The sequence below is a fragment of the Dama dama genome, chromosome 21, assembly GCF_033118175.1.
Source record: "Dama dama isolate Ldn47 chromosome 21, ASM3311817v1, whole genome shotgun sequence".
NCBI lineage: Eukaryota > Metazoa > Chordata > Mammalia > Artiodactyla > Cervidae > Dama > Dama dama.
The window spans coordinates 68,293,188-68,306,705 of record NC_083701.1 but is presented as its reverse complement, the minus strand read 5'-3'; the positions used below and the strand labels follow the sequence as shown (position 1 = coordinate 68,306,705).

The 13,518-nt window shown below is 42.6% G+C and overlaps 1 protein-coding gene across 1 annotated transcript; it reads right to left on the bottom strand.

Moving 5' to 3' along the window:
* Positions 1-10,676: 10,676 nt before the first annotated feature.
* Positions 10,677-11,506, bottom strand: LOC133042365 (large ribosomal subunit protein uL30-like). Its single transcript, XM_061122868.1, has one exon. It carries the CDS (start codon positions 11,485-11,487, stop codon positions 10,741-10,743), a length of 747 nt encoding a protein of 248 aa, XP_060978851.1. The 5' UTR covers positions 11,488-11,506; the 3' UTR covers positions 10,677-10,740.
* Positions 11,507-13,518: the final 2,012 nt, after the last annotated feature.

Sequence of the window (13,518 nt, the reverse complement as noted above, 5' to 3'; positions counted from 1 at the left end):
CAGGCGTCCCCCTACCCCCTCCCCCGCCGCCCCGGCCCTGTCTGCGCACGCGCCCTAACGCTCGCAGACTTCCCGTTGTCAAGAGGGAGGGAGGCGGCGCCTGGGGGCCCGGCGGGACCGACCTCTTGGTCATGCTCAGAGCCTGCGCCGCGCGGGACTTTCCTCCGGGCTGGCAGAGAGCTTCCGTTAACAGAAGTTTGCGGTCAGCACACGGCTGTGATGGGAAACCTGTGTAACAGCCGAAGTACACTGGACGAACGTTCGTGATTCCCAAGGGCTACGAAAAGACTCGCAAAAGCAGAGGAAACACTTTTGGATGCTGAGCAAGGCCCCATGGGACTCCTGGGCGCGGAGGCCTTTTTGTCCCCTTTTTGTTTCTTTGGCTTCCCTGGTGGCTCAGACGGTAAAGCGTCTGCCCGCAATGTGGGAGACCTGGGTTCGATCCCTGGGTCGGGAAGATCCCCTGGGGAAGGAAATGACAACCTACCCCCAATATTCTTGCCTGGAGAATCTTATGAACAGAGGAGCCTGGTAGGTTACAGTCCATGGAGTCGCAAAGAGTCGGACATGACTGAGCGACTTCAGTTTCCAGCCTCCATGGTCTTATCTCAATTCCAAAAGGCAGCCGTCAACATCAACAGTTATTCAAATAAGAGAATGATAATAATTATGGTATGGTGGGTGAAGTGAAGTCACTCAGTCGTGTCTGACTCTGCAGCCCCATGGACTGCAGCCTACCAAGCTCCTCTGTCCGCGGGATTCTCCGGGCAAGAGTACTGGAGTGGGTTGCCATTTCCTTCTCCAGAGGGTCTTCCCAACCCGGGGGTGGAACCCAGGTCTCCTGCATTGCAGGCAGATTGCTGTCTCCTAAACTGTAAAAGGCAGGAACGGTTCCTAGTCAGAGGAGGAACAGCAACGAAATCTCCACAGGCAGGATTTAAGGACCAGAGAAGCTCACCAAGATTAGGAGACTGGAATATTTTTGCTCGAACCTGTGCCTCCTGTGTCCTGCATTGGCAGGCAGATTCTTTGCCGCTGACCACCAGGGAAGACCCGCGTCACTCCTGATCATACACAAAGCTGTTTTCTTTGGGGTCTGCTTTCCTCAAACGGTTCACCACTTTCTGTACAACAACTTTATTTTTTCCAATCAGAAACAGTCAGCTGTAAGTCAGACCTATTTCCTTTTCCCTCGATAAAATTCAACTGATTCCACATGCCATCTTTACTGATAACTTACACCCTGCTTTCCTATTGTTTGCTGAAAATTTTTTATTTCTGTTAGCTTTAATCACATAGTTTTATTAGAATCCTCTTCTCTTAAAACCTTCATTTCTTGTGAAAATTAAGAAGTAAGCAATTAATGTCCTCTGCATTAGTATTTTGTAGACCAGTAACAAATACCAGTGATAATTTCTAAAAAAAAAAAAAAAAAGCTTTCGGATTGAGAACATTGCAGGTCGGCACCAAACATATTCATAATAGTGTTAAATATCTTTAGTTTCTCTGTAAAAGGAAGTCAGTGTTCAGTAATTAATGTTTCAGTATCTTATTTGGGAATGACCCAGATATTCAATAAACTTTCCTCACTTTTTTAATGCAACTCCAGAATTTTAAGTTAGCAAAATTGCAAAGACTATTTTAGAGATTTCCAAAGCATATTCATTCTTAACAGTTTATCTAAAAGTTCTAATCTCATTTACATTTTCTGTCCCTAAAAGTTTCTTTGTATTGAATTGGGCCACCACCAGCTGGAGATGTCGCTTATTTTGCTGATCCATTACAAAGAGCATACACTGAGGCTCTAGGACTACTCAACCATCTTGGATCTATTTGCCTCTAATCAGCCTACGTAATTTTCTTGGGTGATGTCTTTCTTTCAAAAGTTGTGCCCAGCCCCCTCCCCTCCTGTTTTATTTCCTACTCTCAGATATTTTACTCCCACATTCTTATGGGAAGCAGAGGGGTGACGGTCTGTCTTGTGTGTTTCAAGGCTGAGTAGGGGGCACCGACGCCGCCTGTCAGGGAATGAAGATCTCTGGATGCCTGATCGATGGGCCTCAGGGGCAGGACAGCTCCTTGTTGTAATTCACATGGGATGGAAACCTCACCTAGCCATCACTATGATGTGGAAATGTTGTGACTGCTTCCTTAGCCATCTTGTGAATCTCCTTAATAATCCTTTTTTGTAACAGCATCAGAGTACAAAAATGTACATAAATAACAAAAGATATGGTAAACATCTGATACATAAACTTGGTTACAGTAACCAGAATTATGAATGATTACATTTAACCTACAAAATAATTCTAGTTAAATATTTCTCGCTAGGAGAACTTTGGGGCACTGGAAAGTATCCCAAAGTTAGCTGGAACTCAAAAGAATTTTAATTACAATTTGATATTTGGGAAGCTTGCCAAAAAGTTTTAAAACACTTGGTCAAGCTCAATCATTGTAAGACAATACTCATTGCTTAGCCAAAGTAACCAGAGATCTCAAAAGCAAATATTAATACAAATCCCATAAAGGCAAAGATATTTACATAGTTTGTAGTAAAAAGCAGGGTTTCAACAATGCTGGAGGGAAAAACCAAAACTGTTGTAAAGAAGCCAATTCTGACTCTGTGTTGGAACAGTTTCTGGCTTTTCCTTGCTTTTGATATTCTGATCATACCTAAGGGCCTGCTTCAGAGGACTCTGTCCCTCGCCTGAGGGTAAACTGAAGTGCCTTTGTTCAGTTCTCAGAGAGAAGATCTGACCCTGCCCACCTGTGAATAGCTACAGTGAAAAGAGATTAAAACACCTATTCCGAAGGCTGGCCATTCCCTGGGAGATGTTTTGCAAGACTGAAGACACTTTCACTTTACTTCCCCACTGCCTCTCCCTGTCTGGTCTGTCTTTTGACTTTAGTTCCTCCTGGCTTCTTTCTCTTTGACTCTATGAAAAGAACCTCGCATCCAGACCCCAATAAGATGGTTATTTTGAGGCACTAACCTGCCATCTTCTTGGTCAGCTTGTTAGGGGAAGCACACTGATTGAAATCGCCCACCCTGGCCAGGCATCATAGTAACCATTTGCATGAGTTGTTTTATGACAGGAGATCCTGATAAGGAATACAGAACTAATAAGCCACCACCAGCCAGAAGAGTTCGGGAAAGGTTGAAAGAAGACACTGCGTGTCCATCCACTTCCCAGAATTCCGTCTCGCTAGCATCCATCTTGGCTGAGCGATGGGTGCGCCACCAGGAAAGACTCTGAATTAGAAGGATTGGCCAAAGACCACCCCGAAACTAATCCCATCACCATAAAACCCGAGACTGTGAGCGAGCGGCAGAGGAAACAGCATTATATTCAGAGTCTCACCCAGTGGACAGGACATTTTTTAATACTGAGGGCCAATACCCAGAGAAAAATAATTGATATAAATTATATTAAAAAAATTTCCTCATAATTTGGCAAATTTTAAGATAATTATATAATGTATTTATTTGATTTTTAAATTAAGAGAAAAAATGCAAGTGGTTTGTAATAAATATGAGTAAAATATGTACTGCAGTTTGATTCTAATGCTAAAAAAGATACAGAGAGCAAATGTCTAAAAAGACAGAAAATTAAGATGAAGAAGGAATTCATAGGGCCAGGACTCCATCTCAGGCCTGTCGGCTGCCTCTCCAGTGGACCCCTGAACTGTTAGTGCTTAGTGCCTGTGGAAATGACAATGGAAGGATAAGACCCCCTCCAGACAGGGGAATCTTGAAGATCACATCCAGGTTACTCATTGCCTAAGAGGAAGCATACCGTAATCACCCCTGTCTCCGGACAGGTCATAAACTTTTTCCGTATCTATCAGGATGTAATCACAGGCTTATTGATTATTAACTGGTTGGAATGTAACTGCGGGCTTATTGATTATTGACTGTTTGAACACATAACACGTGAATGATGGGGTTATTGTAGTTGTATTTACCCTACCTTTGTTTATGTAAGTCTCAAGGGAATTGGGGTGGTGGGTTTGGACATGTACACACGGGGTAGGTGGTGGGTTTGGACACGTACACATGGGGTATAAAAGATTTTCACAAATGCTGGACGGGGTCCTTGGCTAAGAGGAGACTCTGCCTTGGGCCCGCCAGTGTAATAAACTGCACTCCACTATCTGCATTGTCCTTCCGAGTGAGTCTGTTTCCCGGAAAGCATGGCTATAACAGACAAAAAGTAGGGACAAGGAGAAAGAGAGAAACAAGCTTGAACTTGGTAACATAGCCAGTCTTGTTCCAGCCCATTTTTAACAAAATCCATTTGACCAACTAAACTCAATCCAGTCTTAGAGAATCCTGATCATGCACAATTCAATATCTTTTATTCCTTATACCTTCCACGGAAAATGTTACCGAGCCCAGGCTTGCTCTGCTCATCACACAACAGGCCAACGACTCCGAAAAATGAGGTGTTGAGGCAAGGAAGAGACTTACCTCTCTGGGGAGTCAGGAGACTGAGAAGATGGCAGGCTAGCACCTAAAAATAACCATCTTATGGGGTCTGGATGCCAAGTTCTTTTTATCAATCAGAGAGAAAGAAGCAATGAGGAACTAAGACAAAAGGCAGAATAGAGAGGGAGATGCAGTGGGGAACTAAAGTGAAAGCGTCTTCAGTCCTGCAAAACGTCTCCAAGGGAATGGCCAGCCTTCAGAAGGGGTGTGTTAATCTCTTCTATTCACATGTGGGCAGGGACAAACTATCTCTCCATCAGCTGGACAAAGGCACTTTAGCTTACAGTCAAGCAGAGGGTCAGCGTCTTCCAGGCAAGTCACTGAGTGAGTATCATTATAAAAATAAAAGCAAGTCAAAGGAACAGTTTCCAACATGCAGTCAGCACTGGCTTCCTCCCTGCAACAAAAACTCACCTAGAGCCAGACATCCTAGAATGTGAAGTCAAGTGGGCCTTAGGAAGCATCACTATGAACAAAGCTAGTGGAGATGATGGAATTCCAGTTGAGCTATTTCAAATTCTGAAAGATGATGCTGTGAAAGTGCTGCACTCAATATGCTAGCAAATGTGGAAAACTCAGCAGTGGCCACAGGACTGGAAAAGGTCAGTTTTCATTCCAAATCCAAAGAAAGGCAATGCCAAAGAATGTTCAAACTACCGCACAATTGCACTCATCTCACACAATAGCAAAGTAATGTTCAAAATTCTCCAAGCCAGGCTTCAACAGTACGTGAATCATGAACTTCCAGATGTTCAAGCTGGATTTAGAAAAGAAAGAGGAACCAGAGATCAAATTGCCAACATCTGCTGGATCATCAAAAAAGCAAGAGAGTTCCAGAAAAACATCTATTTCTGCTTTATTGACTATGCCAAAGCCTTTGACTGTGTGGATCACAACAAACTGTGGAAAATTCTTAAAGAGATGGGAATACCAGACCACCTGACCTGCCTCTTGAGAAACCTGTATGCAGGTCAGGAAGCAACAGTTAAACTGGACATGGAACAACAGACTGGTTCCAAATAGGGAAAGGAGTGTGTCAAGGCTGTATATTGTCACCCTGCTTATTTAACTTATATGCAGAGTACATCATGAGAAACACTGGGCTGGAGGAAGCACAGGCTGGAATCAAGATTGCTGGGAGAAATATCAATAACCTCAGGCATGCAGATGACATCACCCCTATGGCAGAAAGTGAAGAACTAAAGAGCCTCTTGATGAAAGTGAAAGAGGAGAGTGAAAAAGTTGGCTTAAAACTCGACATTCAGAAAACTAAGATCATGGCATCTGGTCTCATCACTTCACGGCAAATAGATAGGGAAACAATGGAAACAGTGATAGACTTTATCACATGACTGCAGCCATGAAATTAAAAGATGCTTACTCCTTGAAAGAAAAGTTATGACCAACCTAGACAACATATTAAAAAGCAGAGACATTACTTTGCCAGCAAAGGTCCATCTAGTCAAGGCTATGGTTTTCCCAGTGGTCATGTATGGATGTGAGAGTTGAACTATAAAGAAAGCTGAGAGCCAAAGAAGTGATGCTTTTGAACTGTGGTGTTGGAGAAGACTCTTGAGAGTCCCTTAGACTGCCAGGAGATCCAATCTGTCCATTCTAAATGAAATCAGTCCAGAATATTCATTGGAAGTACTGATGCTGAAGCTAAAACTCTGATACTTTGGCCACCTGATTCGAAGAGCTGACTCATTTGAAAAGACCCTGATGCTGGGAAAGATTGAGGGCAGGGGGAGAAGGGGAGGACAGAGGATGAGATGGTTGGATGGCATCACCGACTCAATGGACATGAATTTGGGTAGATTCCGAGAGTTGGTGATGGACAGAGAGACCTGGCATGCTGCAGTCCATTGGGTCGCAAAGAGTCAGACAGAACTGAGCGACTGAACTGACTGCAACAAAAACACATATCTTGCTTTCCTTAAGTTTTGTGGGTTTTTTTACATTGAGTTACTTTTCTTGTTGACACATCTGTAACAGATAGAATAAGGTCTTATTTGACATGTAGTAAACTTACGTACAACAGAATTAAACTTAACATAGATAACTCTAAGGACATGTCTCTGTTAATCAAACCAACAAGCTTCAGCCACATTCAATAGCAGATATTAATTTAGTACTGAATATTTCCCAGAATACAGGTCCTAATATTTATCTTGGCCAATTTTCTATATATTTAGATTTAATTTCTAAGTGCTTGCTTTCAAGTTTCAAAATTCAGAACTTAGAGATACCAAGAAACTATTTCATGCAAACATAAGCAAAATAAAGACAGAAATGGAAAGGACCTAACAGATGCAGTGGAGATTAAGAACGGCAGGAATACACGGAAGAGCTGTACAAAAAAAAGTCTTTATGACCTGGATAGCCAGGATGGTGTGGTCACTCACCTGGAGCCAGACATCTTACAGTGTGAAGTTAAGCGGGCCTCAAACAAAGCTAGTGGAGGTGATGAAATTCCAGCTCAGCTATTTAAAAAGCTAAAAGATGATGCTGTTAAAGTACTGCACTCAATATGCCAGCAAATTTGGAAAACTCAAAAAGTCAGTTTTTATTCCAATCTCAAAGAAGGCAATGCCAAAGAATATTCCAACTACCGCACAATTGCACTTATTTCACATGCTAGCAAGGTCATGCTCAAAATCCTCCAAGCTAGGCTTCAACAGTATGTGAACTAAGAACTTCCAGATGTAGAAGCTGGATTTAGAAAAGTCAAAGGAGCCAGAGGAACCAATCCAATTGCCAGCATCCACTGGATCATAGAAAAAGCAAATGAATTCCAGAAAAACCTGCTTCATTTACCACCCTAAAGGCTTTGACTGTGTGCATCAAAACAAACTCTGGAAAATGTTTAAAGAGATGGGAATACCAGACCATCTTATATGCCTCCTGAGAAATCTGTATGCAGGTTAAGAAGCACTGGTTAGAAACACACATGGAAAAACTGACTGGTTCAAACCTGGAAAAGGAGTATGACAAGGCATATTGTCACCTTGGTTATTTAACTTGGATGCAGAGTACATTGTGCACAATGCCAGGCTAGAGGAAGCACAAGCTGGAATCAACATTGTCAGGAGAAATATTGACAACCTCAGATATGGAGATGATACCACTGTCAACTAAAAAGATATATAACTTGAGATTTGTGAGTTAAGTTTTATTTGGGGTGAAATGAGGGCCACAGCCCGGGAGGCAGCACCTCAGATAGCTCTGAGATACTGCCCCAAAGAGGGAGTCAGGGAAAGTCAATATATAAGATTTCAGTGAAGGGGGAGCTCAGTGCAATCGAGGGCTTACTTTACAAAAGTTTTGCTGCCGGTCACAAGGAGCTGATGTCACCAGAAAGGGATTAAGTGATTTTCTAGATTTGAAGAAGTGCAAAGATTGGGATCATGAAATCAGCTCCTGAAAATATCTAAAGACCTGTTCCACCAGATTCCCTGGAGCACAGAGTGCCTCATTCCACCCTGAACTCCTTCAGAGGGTGTTGAAGGTCAACAGCTGCAGCAGCACAGGGGTCAGTCTCCACAGAGGCAGATGGCAAATGCCCTTGTTGTTGTCGATCTTAAAGGAAATCAGCCCTGAATATTCATTGGAAGGACTGATGCTGAAGCTCCAATACTTCTCCTCTTCAGCCGCCTGAAGTGAAGAGCCAACTCATTGGAAAAGAACCTGATGCTGGGAAAGATTGAAGGCAGGAGAAGGGGGCAACAGACGATGAGATGGTTGAATGGCATCCCCCAATCAATGGACGTGAGTTTGAGCAAACTTCAGGAGATAGTGAAAGACAGGGAAGCCTGGCATACTGCCGTGGGGTTGCAAAGAGTTGGACATGACTGAGCAACTGAACAACTTTCAAGTCAATTATAATAGTTCATTTACAAAGTAAATTTTACATGAAGACCAAATCAGAAATCTCAGTTTTTTATGCTTGAGTTTTAAAAGCTTTTTCCTGCTCCCCACTTTTTCCCCTGAGGACCTGGGCACAAAGGGAGGGAAACTTCAGTCCAATTTCACATCCTGTGTCAGTAAAGGTCTAATTGTTAGTTTCAGACCCTTTTATTGGCTTTGAGTGAGTGAAAGTCACTCAGTCGTGTCTGACTCTTTGTGACCTCATGGACTCTAGCTGCCAGGCTCCTCTGTCCATGGAATTCTCCAGGCCAGAATATTGGAGTGGGTAGCCATTCCCTTCTCCAAGGGCTCTTCCCAACCCAGGGATCGAACCCAGGTGTCCTGCATTGCCAACAGATTTCTTTACTATCTGAACCACCAGGGAAACCCATAGGTTGACCAGTCATTTAAAACTTTTCCAAAGGGGTTCCCAGGTAAGGGGGTGGGTAGAACCTTAGAGGAAGCGCTTCCTATTTTAGCTCAAGCAGTTTGTACCAGATGTCTGCACACTCAAACCAATCATCAGGCTCAAACCAAAGCAACCAAACAAAACCAAAACCTCACCAGCTGGAAGTCATACTCAAAATAAAGGGCAAAGAAATACCCAGAAATCAAAAAGCGAAATGGTAAAAATGCCCCAAGAGGATGGCAAAGAGATGCTCAGAAGTCAAAGCCAAATGGTGTGAATGCCCCAAATATGATTTCCCATTCCCACTAGACCTGTGACCTTGTCCAAGGTGTGCCTTACAAACGGAATTGCCCTTCACAGGGAGAACTCCCCCAATTGAAATCAAAATTCTCTGGATTGGCACCAAAGTTCCCCAAATTGGAACCAAAGTTTCCCAAATTGAAACCAAAGTTCCCCAGAAGAGGCAAGGTCAAAGAGGTCCTGGTGTACACTGCACAAGACTTACCAAATTGCTGGCAGATATGTTGCAATGTAGGGATTCCCTGGTGGCTCAGAGGTTAAAGCGTCTGCCTGCAATGCAGGAGACCGGGGTTCGATCCCTGGGTCGGGAAGATCCCCTGGAGAAGGAAATGGCAACCCACTATTCTTACCTGGAGAATCCCATGGACAGAGGAGCCTGGTAGGCTAAGGTCCATGGAGTCGCAAAGAGTCAGACACACTGAGCGACTTCACGACAACAATGTTGCAATGTACCAAAGGCCCTCTTTCTAATCCTCCAAAAGTTAACCTCCTTTCAGAGTAGAAGTCTGTGGAGAAAGGCAAAGAAAGCCTGGGCAGCTGCTAGGGCGACCTCTCCCCTGTTCTCTGCCGCGAACTTGGAGTTCTGTACCCCAGACGGGGTGTGACCCTGGCAGAACCCTACAGCAGGGGGACCCTGAGGGCCTGACCTCAGAGAAATCTTCCAACCTTCCAATTCATGTGTTTGAGCAAGCTCCGGGAGTTGTTGATGGACAGGGAAGCCTGGCATGCTGCAGTTCATAGGGTCGCAAAGTCAGACACGACTGAGTGACTAAACTGAAGTGAACTGGGGGTCCTAGGGCGTCCATCTCCTAATCTTTTTGTTTTAGTTTATTTATTTGGCTGGGTCAGGTCTTGTAGCATGTGGGATCTTTACTGCTTCCTGTGGGATCTTTCATTGTCTGAACTCAAATGGAAAAAAACTGAGATTTCTGGATTGGTCTTTATGTAAAAGTTAACTTGTAAATGAACTATTTTAACTGACTTGAAAGTAAGTGCTTATAAATTAAATCTAAATCTATAAAGAACTGGCCAAGATAAATTTTAGAACCCATGATCTGGGAAATATTCTGTACTGAACTGATATCTGCTATTGAAGGTGGCTTAGGCTTGTTGGTTTGATTAATATAGACATGTCATTAGAGTAGTCAGTGTTAAGTATCTGTTGAAACTAGATTTACTAGAGGTCAAATAAGACCTTATTCCATCTGTTACATATTTGTTAACAATAAAAGCAACTCAGTGTAAGAAAAAAAATTTTAAGGAAAATAATATATGTGTTTTCAGTAGACGGTGCAAGGAATAAAAGATATTGAATTATGCATTATCAGAATTTGTAAGATTGGACTGTTTAGTTAGGTAAATGGATTTTATTAGAAATGGGCAAGAACAAGACTGGTTTTGATTTCTTCCTCTAGTATTCTTGAGATGTTGACTATGGCTGTATGAGTTTCTTTGCCTTTAAGGAATTTGTATTAATGTTTGCTTTTGAGATCCCTGGTTACTTTGGTTAAGGAATGGGTATTGTTACACAATGACTGATCTTGACCAAGTATTTTATTTTATTTATTTATTTTTTTCAATTTGTTTCAATTGTTTATTAACGGACCAGATTACAAAAATAATCCTGGTAGATACCTTAGTTCATCCTTCTAATAAGCCTGTTGATCTGGTCTTCCCTGTTGCCAGCATCTCCACCTTCTACAAAATGGGTGGTCTTTTTCTTCATTCCACCTCGTGGAGAAGACAATTTAAAGGGCCACAGGAAGTTGTTTGCTTCTTTGAAACGTTTTCCAACGGTATAGATCTCATGAATCAGATCCTCCATGCAGATGATTCCGTATTTCCCAAGAGATCGAGCAATCAATGCGTTGTCTGTCAGGGCAATTCGCTTTTTGTTGATTTTGCCATAACCACGCTTGTAGATCAATTCATTTACAGACTTCAGATTTGGGTACCCCCATGCAATGCATGGCTCCACAATTCTCAGCATGTTAACTGATGCCTTGTTGAGCTTCACAGAGGTGCCACTGAAGACCTGCCGGAGGCGAGGGAGCTGCAGCACCTTTCGAACCTTCGGGCTCACACCGTTGATACCTCTGATCCTGATGACAAATGCCAATTTGGGTTCCACGGGTACATAGAAGTTGCCAGCTTTCCGTGCCATACGAGCCATTCGAATTTCGGTTCTGTACATCTGCCTGTATTCCTTGTGGTAATGCTTAGCTTTTTCATAAATAAGCTTCCTCCTTGCCTTTCGAAGCATCTTTTGGGCAAACTTCTTTCTCAGGCGCTTGATCTTAAGCTCTGCGAAATTCTTTCGCTTTTTCTTAAGGGTTTCTGGCACAGCAGGAACCTTCTTTTTCTTCTCTTCTGCACCCTCCATGGTTCCAGCCGGGAAAGAGCTGATCTTGACCAAGTATTTTAAAACTTTTTGACGCACTTCCCACATATCAAGTTTTAATTAAAGTTCTTTTGAGTTTCAGCTAACTTTGGGATACCTTAGAGGGCCCCCTACAATTATTATAGAGCCAGCTCTTCCCATCAGATGGCCAAAGAATTGGAGTTTCAACTTCAGCATCAGTCCTTCCAATGAATATTCAAGACTGATTTCTTTTAGGATTGACTAGTTTGATTTCCTTGCAGTCCAAGTGACTCTCAAGAGCCTTCTCCAACAACCACAGTTCAAAAGCATCAATTCTTCAGCCCTCAGCTTTCTTTATGGTCCAACTCTCACATTCGTACATGACTATTGGAAAAACCATAGCTTTGACTAGACAGACCTTTGTCGGCAAAGTACTGTCTCTGCTTTTTAATATGCTGTCTAGGTTTGTCACTACTTTTCTTCGAAGGAGCAAGAGTCTTTTAATTCCGTGACTTCAGTCACCATCTGCAGTAATTTTGAGCCCAAGAAAATAAAGTCTCTGTTCCCATAGCTTTTCCATCTATTTGCCATGAAGTGATGGGACCGGATGCCATGATCTTCAAGAGCTGTCTTGTGCCTCAGCTCCTAAATCCAGTATCCAGAGATTTTTATGCCCTGACAGGCAATATCGATGCCTCTACTCAGCCTTGTAGCAGTTACAGAAGGTGGATGTCATCCCTCTGCTTCCCATAGGAATATGGGAGTCAAATCTTTTCAGAGGGAAATGAAGCAAGAGAGAAGGGGGAGGGCACAAACTTTGAAGGAATGGCATAGCTTAAGGACATGACATAGACTGATTAGAAGCAAGTAGGTCCAAAATGGTTTAGTAGTCCTTGCTCTTTGTAACAGATCAGCAAGCTAAGTAACCTGCTGCCAGTGGGTGGTGATGTAAAGAAAGTTTTAAGGATAGAAAATGTAAATGAGATAAGAGCTTTTAGATAAACTGTTAAGAATACTTATGTTTTGAAAATGTCTGTCTCTCCAGATTTTACTAACTTGAAATTTTAGAGTTGCAAACTAAGTGAAGGAAATTTATTGAAAAGCTGGGTCATTCTCAAAGAAAATAAGACACTGAGACATAAATGACTGTACATTGACTTCCTCTTACAAAGAAACTACATACATTATTAAATAGAATTATTAATGTTTGGTGCCATTCTGAGATGTTCTCAATCAAAAAGCAAGTTTTTTGTGTGTGTGTGTTTTTTAGAAATTAGCACTGATGTTTATTTACCAATCTACAACATACTAATGTAGACGACAGTTCATAATTGCTTACTTCTTAGTTTTCACAAGAATTTAAGGTTTTAAGAGATGAAGATTCTAATTTAAGCATGTGATTAAAGCTAACAGAAATAATAAAAAGCATTCAGGATAAAGAAGAGAAACCTTTCTAACATGGGAGGTACAATTAAGCAGTGTATTCCGACAGATTGGACAATTGTTAGCCACTATGCATCAGTTTGTGTTCCGTGGGTCCCCCCCTTTCCTGGATGCTCCCTAACATCTCTTCAAAGCAGGAGACTGGGAACTGCAGAAATTATGAAAAAGAGCAATGTGTGAGCAGCAGCTTGAAGAAAAATGGAAAAGATTCTATGCTCTTCAAGACTGAGGAGTATCAAACAAAAGGCAGGATTGATGCTGAGCAGGGCCCTGGGGGACTCCTGGACACGGAGGCCTTTTTGTCCCTCATTTCTTATAGGCAGGGGCTTGCCTGGTGGCTCAGCTGGTAAAGAATCTTCCTGCAATGCGGGAGACCTGGGTTCGATCCCTGGGTTAGGAAGATCCCCTGGAGAAGGGAAAGGCTATCCACTCCAGTATCCTGGCCTAGAGAATTCCATGGACTGTATAGTCCATGGGGTTGCAAAGAGCCGGACACGACTGAGCGACTTTCACTTCACTTCTTACAGGCAAAACCAAGGCTCCATGACATTCCCTCAGTTCCAAACAGCAGAACAGTTCCTAATCAAAGTAGAAGCAGCAACTAGACTA